Source organism: Portunus trituberculatus, chromosome 41 (assembly GCF_017591435.1).
Source record: "Portunus trituberculatus isolate SZX2019 chromosome 41, ASM1759143v1, whole genome shotgun sequence".
Lineage (NCBI taxonomy): Eukaryota > Metazoa > Arthropoda > Malacostraca > Decapoda > Portunidae > Portunus > Portunus trituberculatus.
The window spans coordinates 12,196,377-12,211,143 of record NC_059295.1 but is presented as its reverse complement, the minus strand read 5'-3'; the positions used below and the strand labels follow the sequence as shown (position 1 = coordinate 12,211,143).

The window sequence follows — 14,767 nt, the reverse complement described above, 5'->3', positions numbered from 1 at the left end:
AATTGATAAACGGAATGGACTAAGTGGACAATGAGTATCTGATCCTGAGAGAAGAATATACCAGTCAAAGCACAAAATCACATAGTTAGAAGCTGAGGAAGGGAAGATGTGTAAGAGATATAAAAAAGTATCGTTTCCCGCAAAGATGTATTGAGACGTGGAACAGTTTGAATGAAGAAGTAGTGTCTGCAACGAGTGTGCATAGTTTTAAAGTAAGATTGGATAGGTGTAGATACGGAGATGGGGCCACACCACGTAGTGTAGTGGTTAGCACACTCGACTCACAATCTAGAGGGCCAGCTTCGAGTCCCGGTAAGCGGCGAGGCAAATGGGCAAGCCTCTTAATGTGTGGCCCCTGTTCACCTAGCAGTAAATAGGTACGGGATGTAACTTGAGGGGTTTTGGCCTCGCTTTCCCGGTGGGTGTTGTGTGTTGTGTGTTGATGTGATCTCAATCCTACCCGAAGATCGGTCTATGAGCTCTGAGCTCGCTCTGTAATGGGAAAGACTGGCTGGGTGACCAGCAGGCGACTGAGGTGAACATGAGCATAAAGCCCAGGCCCTGTAAAACTACAACTAGGTAAACTAGGTAAATACACACACACACACCGCATAGTGTAGTGGTTAGCACACTCGACTCACAATCGAGAGGGCCGGGTTCGAGTCCCGGAAAGCGGCAAGGCAAATGGGTAAGCCTCTCAATGTGTGGCCCCTGTTCACCTAACAGTAAATAGGTACGGGATGTAACTCGAGGGGTTGTGGCCTCGCTTTCCCGGTGTATGGAGTGTGTTGTGGTCTCAGTCCTACCCGAAGATCGGTCTATGAGCTCTGAGCTCGCTCCATAATGGGGAAGACTGGCTGGGTGACCAGCAGGTGACTGAGGTGAATTACACACACACATCCCTATCTCAAGTTTTGCACTTGCTTGGTTCCGTGTATATAGCACTTAAACTCAAGGATCGCAAGACTTGTGGTATTGAAAAGACTGAAAAAAAATGCTTTTTCTTTTCAGTTCGTTAAGAAGCTGACTCCCACCACACTTTACTCCCTTATCTCAAAATATAGTAAGTCCTCCTTATACGGTACTTCGTTATCCAATAAATTCACAGTTACTGTGTTTGGTAATTACTACCCTCAATTTTATTTACGGTAAGAAAGATTCACAGATACGGTATACGCCCGTGTTTTGTTTACACCATACCGTAGCGCCACCATGCCACCACAACAATCAGTCTCTTCCCGCGTTTCCCACTGAACACAAGTGAAATCCTTACGGCGTGTTTCTTTGTTGATTATCATGACACACAGTAACGCACCCATAATGGCCCCAAAACATTCTGCAGACACTGCTGGAGTTGAAAAGGCAAATTGAAAGAGGAGTAGTCTGACATTGGAGGTGAAATTAGATATTTTGAAAAGGAAAGAGCAGGGAGAAGGTACGTCTACCATAAGTGAAAACTTGGGCCTAGCACAGCCGACAGTCTGGATGGTGTTAAAGAATAGTGAGGCTATAAAAAAAGCTTGGGAGACTGTAATGGATCTGCAGAGTAGAGCCAAAGAAGAGTAAGGGCTGAAATCCCTACTGTCCAATAGCCTCGGAAGGGATATCATCTGATAGAATATGTGGCGAGTGAAAAGTAAATAAAAACATTCTCTGTTTATTTCTTTTGCGAAGTTCTTTACATTATTTTATATGACTATTTTCATGTATTTTCATGTCTGTAGGGATGACTTTTGACATGCTGGAACACATTCCCTATTATTACATGTTATAATGGGATCGGGATACGGTCATTTTTATTTGCGGTAAGGTTTTCAGGAATGTATGTGTACCGTATAATGAGGACTTACTGTACATACCTTTAAGTTGATGGTTGTGTTGCAATTTTTTATATTTCTTTGGAAACTCAATCCCTTTCTTTCTCTGTGAATCATTTATAAGTCGCTTTTCTTTGCACAGTAACTGCAGTATCAAAGTAATGGCATAAAGTATCATGGACAGCACAGAGAGAGACACCAGCTATTGTATCAACATTCTGTTCCTTGATTTGTCAACCTATAAAGCTTCCAGCTACCTGCTGAGAAATGCCCTTGCCCTATGAAGTACCTTACTTAGCTTTCACGGGAGTGGTAAACGTTTGCTCCCACTAGCTTTAAGTTTTTGTATAAGCTTCAAAACAATGTGGAGCTTCAATCCCTTTTGAATGCAGATTTCTTTGCTATTAAGACCTGCTTGATGGAGATCGATGATAATTTGAATAGTTTTTCATCGTTGTGCTTTCCACCCATGTTCACTAAGCTCTGATATGTAAAAACAGAAGCACATATGAGAGCAGAAAGTAAGAAAAGCAAATAAGGCAGTACCATATACAGTGTTCCTTGCTATTTCACGGTTTGACTTTCGCGGCTTCACTGTTTCGCGGGTTTTATACATACTCATAGATACGTTCTGCGGATTTTTTGCTATATCATGGGGTCCATGGCGTCACTTACAATTAAAGTAATACTCCGCTTAATGAACGTTCGTCTAACGAATTTCCAGTTTAACGTACTATATAAAGTTAGACCAAAAAGTTCGCATAACGTACAACCATATCCGTTTTAGTGAGGGACCGAACGCGGCACCTTCGCTGTGATTGGCTGGCTCCCCACCTCTGTCTCTAGCGTGTAGCCACTAAACTCTTGTACCACCCGTGGCCCAGTTCACCATATAGTATTATATTATACAGTGCAATATATCATTCATCTTAGCGTTTTACACCACTTGATATTGTGTGCAAATTCTTAATGAGATTTATTCCATTAATTGTGAATAAATTGTGTCGTACTTGACAAATGTGGTGTTCCATGTCAAAACATTTATCTAACATTGGCTCAAAGCTGTAAACCCCTCATTTACTCCAACATTGTTGAATTTATACCGGAAATATGATGTGCTCTATGGTTGCACTTTTAACCTTTTTTTTTTTTTTTTTTTTTTTTTTTTTTTTTATCGGTTAGGCCTATAGCACCTGTAGGCACACTTGAAGAGCTGTTCAGCTTCCGCCCATTAGTGGCGCAGGCAATTTTATTTATAGTGGTACCCATATTAGGGCCTATATCAATGCCCAAGCTCATCTTGAGTGTAACCACCTAGAACCTGGGTATCATGGTGATATGTAGGTAACTTTAAACCACTCAACAAATGATAGTGTTTTAAAGCTGTACATGGTGGGATTCGAACTTACGCATGGACGTCTGCCTGATCCCACGCTCACCACCTTATCCACTATGCTAAAAATATTTTTCCTTATAAAAGCATATTCCTTTGTGTTATTCTGACTACAACGATGTAGTTTTCAACATGTTATGACCTCTAAGAGCAAAGTTATTGCATATAAAAAAAATTCTCCCTTAAACCATGGCTGAACCCGCCGCTAAGAAATATCCCCCTAAGCTTCAATAACACCTCTCTCTCTCTCTCTCTCTCTCTCTCTCTCTCTCTCTCTCTCTCTCTCTCTCTCTCTCTCTCTCTCTCTCTCTCTCTCTCTCTCTCTCTCTCTCTCTCTCTCTCTCTCTCTCTCTCTCTCTCTCTCTCTCTCTCTCTCTCTCCTTTTGGGCAATTGAATTTGATGTAAAAGTAGGAACTTTTGCACTTTCATGTCAAGAAAATGCGAACTCAGATACATGAAATGATGTGTAAAACAGGAAAAGAAAAAGAAACCACATATTACAAGTATTGTGGATTTCTATAATAATTGGAATCTGGCAACTCTTATTAGCAATGGGATTCACGTAACTTGGCCGACAAGCACAGTCCTGTAAAGACAACCATGGGTGACACACACCAGCTCATTGCTCGAGGGGAATAGGCTACGTGAGGAGGTTTATGAACGTCTCTGTGAGGGTTGGTCTCTGTCTCTCAGAATCACTACTGGAGTCTTCACTTTCTTCTGTCTCAATAAAGAGATCAGTCTTCATTATCACTGTCCTCAATGTCATTACCTAGTAACACTGACATAATATCACTCAGAGTGCAGTTTCCTCCCTTCAGGTCATGGGGGTTGCCAGATGTTGCCTCAAAATGGGAAAAGATGACCTATTGTGAGGGAACATATGTCTCAAGGCTCAAGGAGGTGAGCGAGAAAAAATGCCAGATACCACCACTTGCCCCAGGACCAATAGTGAGGGAGAGAGATTCAAAGGTTTAACGCGGAAAAATCATGATTCAGGGAACAATCCCCGCCTCTCTGCACGCAATACTACAATCGTCCCGAGACGATCACTGTACTTTAAGGGTTAAGGGTGCAAATCCTTATTTGAAGTTGAACTGCGAATGTTTGAACAAGTGTATTATTCCAATCTGCAGTTCAACTGGGGTAGATAAGTCAGTGTGGCAGGGATGGTATCAGCTGGAGCCACAGTGTCCATTGTCTAGTGTCCCAGTGTGTGCTGTTGAGTGATTACTTACAGTGTTGTTTACAATAGATGTCATATATTAGAAGACCCAGACACTAGGTAGGGACTTTACATGAATTCTCATGTTTCCATTGTATTGTCATTTTCTTCACTAAAAACTTGGGGATACTTGGTTATTAATGGTACAGGTACTTATATTTGATTTTTTTTAACCAATGTGGTATGTTGGGGACCAGCCCAGAATGCATCCTCCCTATTTCCATTATTTTCTATGGGAAAATTACATCCGCTTAACGAATTTTCACTCTACGAACAGCTTTGACATCCCGTATCCTATTCATTAAGCGTAGTATTGCTGTACTGTATGTAGAGTAATTTGGTAAGTTGGTGCGTAATGACGACGACAATGTACGTTACTATGTACGTAAAGTATTGTGCATGTATTGTTCGTATACATATACAGTGTTCCCCTGCCACTTCGCGGTTCGCAATAAAAATGAAAAATTACAGCCATATTGCGGAAAAACACATTGTTTCATGTTGATGCATGAGAGAAGTTTCCCAGTATGCCAAACAAAGAGATGAGTTGACTCGAAGGCTTTGTACATACCCACGGGCACTCATACAAGGTGTGTGATTGGTTCTCGGCGCAAGATCGACCAATGAGAGCACGAGTAGATTTATCTCGTGAGCTGATTGTCTGCGCATCATCGCAGCCTCATCCAACATCTTCCCTTGTTGTATCTCACCAGCCTCCCAGTCTCGTCCACGCATACTTCATCTTAATGTTGTGTTCGCGGTAACTTTTTTCTTGCTTAAGTAGTGATTTGTTAAGCCATTACAATGCCACCTAAGCGCTGTGCCCCTGCGAAAGCTTCCTCTAGTGAGCCCAGGAGGAAGAGGAAGATTATGACCATCAGTGAAAAAGTTAAACTTTTGGATATGATCAAAGAGGGCAGAAGAGGGTGAGTGTTATGTATCGTATGAGAGGAGAGAGAGAGAGAGAGAGAGAGAGAGAGAGAGAGAGAGAGAGAGAGAGAGAGAGTAAATGTATAATTACTGTACAGTAAAACCTCATTATACGGTAGTTCTTTATCTGGTAAATTCACAGTTACGGTATTTGGAAATTACTACCCTCAATTCAATATACGGTAAGAAAAATTCACAAATACGGTATCCGCTCATGTCATCCGAGAGGGCCCAGCATGGGGGAGCAGGGTTGATGACGTCACCCACGCCACACTTTCCCGCCACTCACAGTACTGACTTTAACTTGACCACCCTTGAAGCCTGTTATCTCTTCCCCTCCCCCCTTTTTTTTTTAACTGCATTACATATTACTTACAGTCAGCGCCACAGGTATTGGCGCGGTACGTTTTTCTCTTGTAACACTTAGAAAAATAATTAACAAAAATATTTAAGGGGAACCTAACAGCCTCTTATACTTTGTGGGGAGTCCTTTTCTCTTTAGACAACTCTCCAGGCATCGAGGAACAGATTCAGTAAGTCTTTGGAGCATGGAGGGTTCCAAATTGTCCCAGATGTCCTGAATCTCCTTCACGAGCTTTGACAGAGTTGCGGTGTTACGTCTTCGTAGTTGTCACTTTATGAGTCCCCAAAGATTCTCAATTGGATTAAAGTTGAGACTATTACCAGGCCAGTCCTGTATGTAGTCCACTACTACAAACTCAAACCATTCCTTGACTAATTTTGCTGTGTGTGCAGGGGCTCCGTCCTGCATGAATACCTCACTCTTGCATGCATAAAAGCAATCCTCCAGATGGTCACACAACAGTTCCAAATATCTTTTCTTGTTCACTGTAATGTTTTTAGGCAATACAACAAGCTTGCCCTTACCATGGTACCCAAAAGCACCCCATACCTTGACACTATTAGGGTGCTTGACTATCCCCTGTGTGTACTTGGGATGGTACGGGTCTGCACCCCGTGGTAGCCTCACCTTACCTCCTCGGTTCCCAGTAACATAAAACATAGCCTCATCACTCCACAATACCTTCTTCCACTTCTCACTGTCCCACTTCAGATATTTCCTACAAAATTGAACACGTTTTTGCTTCTGTTTCTCAGTTAGAATGGGTTTACGTCGTGGCACCCGATGCGCATAGCAGAGGTCGTCCTTGAGGCAGCATTGATTGTCCTAACAGACATGTTTTGCAAGAGTTGCGGGTTCTTTTCTTTTAATTCATTAGCTGTTATTCTAGGTTCAGCTTTTACCTGTTGCTGAAGCACCTTGAGAGTCCTCTTAGATATTTTCCTAGCCAGTCCAGTCCTCTTAACATGACGTGGTGGGTCATAGCCTCCTGCAGCCTTACATTTCTTTGTCCATCTCTGGACACTGCGTAGTGCTATGCCAGTCTGGATTGAAATATCCTTGTTACACTTTTCTGCCACACAGAGTGATGATATCGCTGCAATTTGCTCCCTTGTCAGCTCAGGACCTCGTGGCATTATCCTAAAAAAAAAAAAAAAAAAAAAAAAAAAAAACACCGCAAGTTACAGTAGGATAAACACATGGGTCACGTGACAAAAAATATCAATGCTTCCACCATGAAACACAGCGGGCAACTGAGACCTTCATTCTCTGTGTGGGACTTAAGCTCCGCCCATTGTACCTCATGATCGCACGCCAATGCAATTGTCGTTTTCCTTGGGTGTCTTTGATAATTCATCAGGGATATTGGCGCACGATTTTCACGCCAATACCTGTGGCGCCGACTGTACATGCATTACTAATTAGATGAACAATTGGAATATTAAACGGTCTATTGTAAGCACAAATATATTCATAATAATTATGGCAAACAATTAAAGCCTACTACCAGCAGCAAACCATGCAGCAACTGATAAAGGGCACAGATGGGCCTGGCAAGCCCACTATCAGAGAATGGTGGAAGTCGTATAACATCAAGCACGCCATAGATAACATCAAGTCATCTTGGGACGATGTGAAGACGTCTACCATGAACTTGGTGTGGAATAAAGTATGGCCAGAATGCGCGCATGACTTCCCAGGCTTCACTGAAGATGACATCGGTGCGATCAGAAATGACAGTAAATCTGCGCCATAGGGCTGGCTTCGATGAAGATGATGATGATGATGTTCAAAATCTTTTGGAAAGCCATGCTGAACCTTTCTCAAATGATGAACTTATAGAGCTGGATAAGGCATCACAGGAGACAGAAAAAGAGGGAGACAAGGAAAAAGAACTTTTGCGTGGCCTGGACATCAAAACTCTTAGAGAATGTCTCGGTGCTTCCGACAGTGCAGACGACGATGTCTTATCCTCGTCTGCCCACTCAGCCGAAGATGAGTAAGGGCTGAAATCCCTACTGTCCCTTAGCCTCAGGAGGGAAATAATCTGATAGAATACATGGCGAGTGAAAGGTAAATAAAAAAAATTTGTTTATTTCTCTTGTGCAGTACTTTACATATTTTTTTATGACTATTTTCATGTATTTTCATTTCTGTTGGGGTGAATTTTGATGTGCTGTAACGCATTTCTTATTATTACATGTTATAATGGGTTCGGTATACGGTAATTTTGACTTACGGTAAGGTTTTCAGGAACGCATATGTACCGTATAACGAGGACTTACTGTATAAGGTTTTATAAATAAATAGATATAAGTAAAATACTGTATATGTAAAGTATAAATACTGTTTACATATTTTAAACATTCTGGTACCCACATACACATACATGAAAATTCCTAGGGGGCAGCAAATCCTACTTCACCTTTCGCGGGGGGGGATTCTGGTATCCATTAACCGCGATACACAAGGGATCACTGTCTTGGCTGTTATTGACAACTGATCCTGTACTGATGAGTGTCTCTACCAATGCTGTGTGAGAACACATGAAATTCCTGTCAACCCTCTTGGTTCTCATGTGAGAGGAGAATTAGTCTATGCAAAAAGTTACCATGTCGTTTTTGTGATGCAGTAACTTTTTGTGGAGACTGTAAGTATTGATAGATAGACAGATAGGTATGACATGATTAGTAAAATATCAGAAAATTTGAAGTGGTTATGAAAATCAATAAGATTGACTTAAAAATCTTCACTTCACTCCTTCAGGGATGATCAGCAATCTCTTCAACCGAGATGAGCAGAGTGAAATTGTGAGTGAGCTGATTCCTGTCATGAAGAGGGAACACCCGCGGCGACCACCAACGCCAGAAAATGTGATGGACTTCTTCCTCACACGTACCCGCCAGAACCTGCATGTGGTGCTCTGCTTCTCCCCTGTCAGTACTTAGGCATGGAGTGTGCATACATTTGGCTATATTTATTTGTATGCTCAGAAATCAAAACAAAAGTTTGATGCAGTATTATTCACTTGTACTAGACAGCTGCTGATCTAGTGAGCTGGTGATATGTCTGTCTTTTCATAGGTTGGAGAAAAATTCCGCACCCGTGCCATGAAGTTTCCAGGCCTAATCAGCGGATGTACTATAGATTGGTTCCAACCATGGCCCAAGGAGGCACTTGTGGCTGTGTCTCAACATTTCTTGGAAGACTACAAGATCATTAGCACACCAGAGGTGAAGGCTAGCTTAGTGAAAGGCATGGGGGCCATTCATGACCATGTGGCACAACTTTGCAGTGACTACTTCCAGAGGTTAGTTTTGTTGTTGATAGAGTTAGTTAACTTTCAGTCTGCTAACCATGATTCACTACACTCCCACCTTTCCTTTGCCTTTTAGGTATAGACGGGCAGCCCATGTCACTCCTAAGTCCTTCCTCTCATTCATCAGCATCTATAAGAAAATTTATAATGAAAAGCGTGAAGAAATAGGAGAATCTGCTACCAGGATGACTTCAGGCTTAGATAAATTGCAGGAGGCTTCTGTGGCAGTGGAGCGGATGAGGGAAGAACTCTCCGTCATGGAAGAAGAGCTGGCAGTTGCCTCTGAGAAAGCACATAAGGTGGGTAAGAATTTGCTAACCTGTGGTATGACTTACAGATCAGTATCTTACTTTTTATGACATCCACATTTGAACATCGTTAAGTGTACAGGTGTAGCAAAATCTTTAGACTGATCTGTATTCTGTAATGCTGTTCTATGCATTTGTATGCTCAATTATAATTGCAATCATCTGCAACCATGGTTTCAAGTTACACAGTTTTAGATATCTACAGGATAGCCTTCTTTTTTTCCATATTCAACATCCTGTTTGTGTGTATGTTGTATTAATATGTAACATTTACTATGTATGCATGGATTTGTGCCTCACAGATATTGGGTTCACTTCTAGGAAAGTTTCATATGGTGCAATAGGTCTCTGAATAAAGATCCAGAATTTTCTAATGTGTTATAGTATATCAAATATAATAAAGACACTTCCGTAAGACTCAGACAGTGTGTTACCTGCATCAGCCCTCTTCATCTGTAAATACTTACTTGTGGGCAGTATTTATAAGGTGCTGTTACTTGGCATGCACTGCTTTACACTCTGTATACAACTTTTAAAATCCCTGAAGTACTACAAATATTTTATTTGTATAGAAGAACATAACAGTGAGTTTGTATTTACCTATTTGTGATTTACAGGGCTCGAGGTTGGCTCTTTATGTCCTGTCTCTTTGTCCACATTTATCAAGTTTGTCCTTCATCTGACTGACATTCACCACACACACCACCTCTCTACTCTTTGTTCCATTTGTCAATACCACGATATGGGAAGCTATACTTCTTGATATCTCCCATACAACTGTCCTTTTGTATTATCTTTGGGTGTCCTCTCAGTTGATTGTTGGGAGACATCTTTATCAAGTCTTCTCTATCTAGGATATCCATTCCATTTACTCTTTTATACATTGTTATCATATCTCCTCTCTCTTCTTTCTTCTAATGTGGTGTCATGTTCCCCACTTTTCGACAGGTTCATTCACCCTAAATCTAATTTATTCCAGGTTCAGGGAACTACACAGAAAAGAAAGTTTAAACAAAATTAAATGAAGCAAAGGCAACGGAAACACTCATTAACCTAACTTAATCTAGGCACAACTTATTATTTACAACTTACAGCAAAAAGAAAAACAGAATATCACACAAAAATAAGCCTGGATAACACTTCCGTAACTCTCCTTACCCACGTGGTCCTCGATATTACTGACCTCGTGCAAAGACAAAGAAAACTATAACCAACACGGCTCGTAATGGTAAACACACACAGCATGGAAAACATACGGGTAGAAAGAATGCAGACACATCAGCAGAATGTTAAAACCCTGAAAATACTAATACAAATAGAAAAAATTGACAAACAGACATATAACCTTTATTTGTAGGAGCAAAACTATTGCACAAAACAGCCTAAAACATCCTATTGTTAGCAATAGCACACAATCACATACCTTAGTGGCTTATACCTTAGCCATAACTCACACCACGTGCACTCCAGTGGTACACGTGGCCTTGCCAGCTGGAGGTGGCAGGCCCCCTCTGGTAACCCAGCTTGACTCCCGGAAACGAGCGAGCGAGAGTGAGGTCAAACATTGTTTTTAAAGGCATCTGGCACCTCGGGTGGAAAATGTATCATCCGGCAAAACATACTTAATATTACAAATATAAAGAATTTTGTCCCTACTCACTAACATTTCTATCTACAACACATAATAAATCAAAGAAATACACTCTTATCGACTAATAATGAATATAAAAGAACTTACGCTAATATACAATATGGTATATTATTACTATTTGCCCACTCTACCACTGGTTCAAGGAGAGCGAAGCTGGGCAAAGAAATTGATGGGTAACTTAACCTAAGTCACACCGTGACACGTGGGTATATCCAGTCTTCTTAATCTCTCCTCGTATGACACCTCCTTAAAACCTGGTATCATTCTCGTTCCCAACCGCTGCACTCTTTCTAGTTTCTTCACATGTTTCTCCACATATGGTGACCATATCACCGCTGCATATTCCAACTGAGGTCTAATTAAGGTGGCTAGTATTTTCTTTATCATATTTTCATCCAAGTAGTTGAATGAGAATCCATTTTGTTAATGTGCTTTTCTGGTGATAAGTTGTTCCATATGATCACTCCCAAGTCCTTTTCTTCACTGACTTCAGTTATTATATCTCTCCCTAGCTGGTACTCCTTATATAGTCTATATTTGCTTTTGCCCATTCTCATTACATGACTTGTTAATGTTGAACTCCATCTGCCTTGGGGGACTCCACTGGTCACTCTCCTCCACTCCAGCTTCACTCCCTTCACCACCATTCTCATTTCCCTGCCTGTCAGGTAGTTTCTCATCCAGTCTGCCAGGATTCCTCTTATCCCCCCAATACTTCTGTTTCCACATTAGTCTGTTGTGTGGAACCTTATCAAAAGCTTTTTTCAAATCCAGGTACACACAGTCGACCCAACCATCTCACTCCTGTAGAATATCAACCACTCTTGAGTAGAAACATAATAAATTTGATACGTATGATTTTCCTTTTCTGAAGCCAAACTGGTTCTCCTTTAAGATTCCTGCACTTTCTTGAAATTCACACCACTTGGCTTTAATCACTTCTTCACATATCTTACATATAATACTAGTCAGTGAAACAGGTCTATAATTCAATGGCTCCATCCGACATCCACTCTTGTATATTGGTACTACCTCTGCCCTCTTCCACTCCACTGGCACTTGTCCCGTTGTAATCGATGTTTTTGCGATATCCAAGATTGGTTCCAGCAACTGCTCTTGACATTCTTTTAACATTCTACCAGACTCTCCATCCAGACCCATTGACTTGTTGACGTCCATGCCATTTACAACTTTTTCAATGTCACTCTTTGAGACTATCATATCCTGCATTTGTTTCTCTTAAGGTAGTATGCTCCCATTGAATTCTGTTTTGTTTGTGAATACTTTACAGAAGCAATCATTCAGCTTTGCAACATCAGAGGCATCTTCATATACCTCATCCCCAACTTTCACTTTTTCAACTATTTCTTTCTTCTGGAGTTTACTGTTGATAAATTTGTAAAACATTTTTGGGTCCTTTTCACAATTTTCCACTACTTTTTGCTCATATTCTTTTTGTGCTTTTCACCTCGTCAACATATCTATTTCTTGCAGTTCTATATTCTTCTCTCTCCACTTCTTCATTATTCCTCTTGTACTTTCTCCATGCTTTTCTTTCTCACTTTTTACCTTCTTGTAATTTTCATTGAACCACTGGTTTCTCCTTAGAGTCTTCTTGGTGTACTTTGGCACAGAGTTCTCCACGGCTTTATTGTATATTTCCATGAATTTGTCGTATTTTGATTGAATGCTTACTTCTTGGTACACTGTGAACACGTTGCCAAAATACCTCCGCAAGTCATTATATCTCACTTTGGCAAAGTTTAAGTATTCCTCCTTGTATCCATTCCCATTTTCCACTCTCAAGCCCACATCCAAATAAAACTTCAACAATTCATTGTCACTTTTTCCCAAAGAGCACTCATGTTCTATCCCTTTTCCTAGCTGTACTCCCTTTGTAAATATTAAATCCAGTCTTGACAGGGTATCTCCCTGCCAACTCCTTGTTGGGTACTTCACCCACTGGCTCAACAGATTTTCCATTGCAAAGTCCAGCAACTGCTCACCCCATTCCCTACTTCGAACTCTTCCCACATGACTTCTTTGCAGTTGAAATCGTCAACTATAACAACTCTGTCTTTTATTGCAACTTTGATCTTCATTCTCTCTATTGTGCTTCTCACCATGTCATCATACTGTTCATTTGGCCATGCACTTGTTTTTGGTGGTACATACACAGTTACAATGTTGATATCTTTTCTTCTATCAGTCACCACAAGGCCCACCACTTCTTCACCATCCCTGCCGAGGCTCACGTTCTTCACTGTCATGTCCTTTTTTGTCAACACAATTATACCACCTCCAACCTTCTTCATTCTATCTTTTCTCCACAATCCATAATTTCCATCCCCAAACCAGTCCACTTGTATGTTTGGCCTTAGCTTTGTCTCCACTATACACATAATGTCTGGCTTGTCTCTTTCCAGATGGTTCATGCATTCTAACCTTTTTGATAAGAAGCCATCTATATTGGTACAGGCAGCCCTCGCTTAACGAAGGGGTTACATTCCTAAAAACCCTTTATTAAGTGAAACTTCGTTAAGCTAACCGATTATAACAAATTTAACCCCTGTGCATCATAGTATAGTGAAAGATTTATTGAAAGTAAAAATTATGAAGTTAAACATTTAGGCAGTTTAATTTAAGTCATTATAATGTACACTAATGTATGTATGTATGTAACTTTATAATGTTGATGATCTTAAATTTATGAAGGGTGGGAGAGTGAAACGGGAAAGACACTAACCGGCAACCTGTGGAATGTAAACAAAGGGCGCATCATTGTATCACATACAAAACTTATGTACCACATTTCCACAAGGCTTTCCATTTTACCCATTGTAGAGTCACAAATTCAGGTGGTTCTTTTAGCTTGCAAGGAAGATACAGTCTCACCAGCCTTCTTAATAGAGTCTGCTGACATGAAAATAGTAGAGACAGTAGATGGAGTCAAGGTGGTGGTGAGCAATGCTATTAGTTTTCTCGCCTCTCGTGTCTGTGAATAATATCCAGCTTCACTTCGAGAGTAAGAGACTTCCTAGTCTTCTTAGCAACGCTAGGCAACATTGCAGGGTATTTTGGTGGTAAGTTGAGCAAGGGAAGACGAGCTGCTGCTGTGTGGTGTGCATGTGCGTTTTGTCCACGAGAGGTGCTGGTGTATTCAAAAGCCTGTCGGCTTGCTTGATACGGCAGGGCTTTCAAACTTGGAAAAAATTACCTGGATAAAAACTTAGTGAAAGCGAGTTTGGTGTTCGTTAAACAAGCAGATGGTAGTAAAATTAAACCTTTGTTGTAGTGAAATTTCGTTGTGTGAACCTTCGTTAAGCGGGGGTTGCCTGTATACAATATTCTTATATTTTTCCTTTCCTTTGGCTGTTCCTTTAACAAAGTATCTATTCTCTCCCGTTGATCCACCACTTCCACTACCTCTTGTTTTTCACTTTCCAAAAAACTTATTATTATCCTCTGATCTTGCCTCATTCTTCTCCCTCACCTCTGTTGTCAATTCCCTCATCTTAGCCATATCCTCCTCTTTCATGTTTCTTCTTACATAAATCATCTTCGTCTCCTTGGCATCCTTTAATTTCTATACATTGCTAAGTAGTCCCTCTGCAGTCACTTGAGATTTCAATGTTATCTTAATAGCTCTTGTCTTTCCTTCCTTGTATTTTCCCAGCCTCATATAATCCTCAACTTCACTAAACACATCATCCTCCTCTGAGATCTTGTTTAGCAAATTCCTGATCCTCTCCTCTTCTT

At 40.8% G+C, this 14,767-nt stretch overlaps 1 protein-coding gene across 1 annotated transcript in view; it reads left to right on the top strand.

The window, feature by feature from the left end:
* LOC123516667 (dynein axonemal heavy chain 5-like) overlaps positions 1–14,767 on the top strand; it is a gene marked incomplete at its 5' end in the record, with an annotated part of 331,873 nt that overhangs the window by 286,167 nt on the left and 30,939 nt on the right. Inside the window, 3 exons of the mRNA XM_045276268.1 lie at positions 8,497–8,666; positions 8,814–9,040; positions 9,126–9,348. Coding sequence (XP_045132203.1) covers positions 8,497–8,666; positions 8,814–9,040; positions 9,126–9,348 — 620 coding nt within the window. The remainder of the gene's footprint in view (positions 1–8,496; positions 8,667–8,813; positions 9,041–9,125; positions 9,349–14,767) is intronic.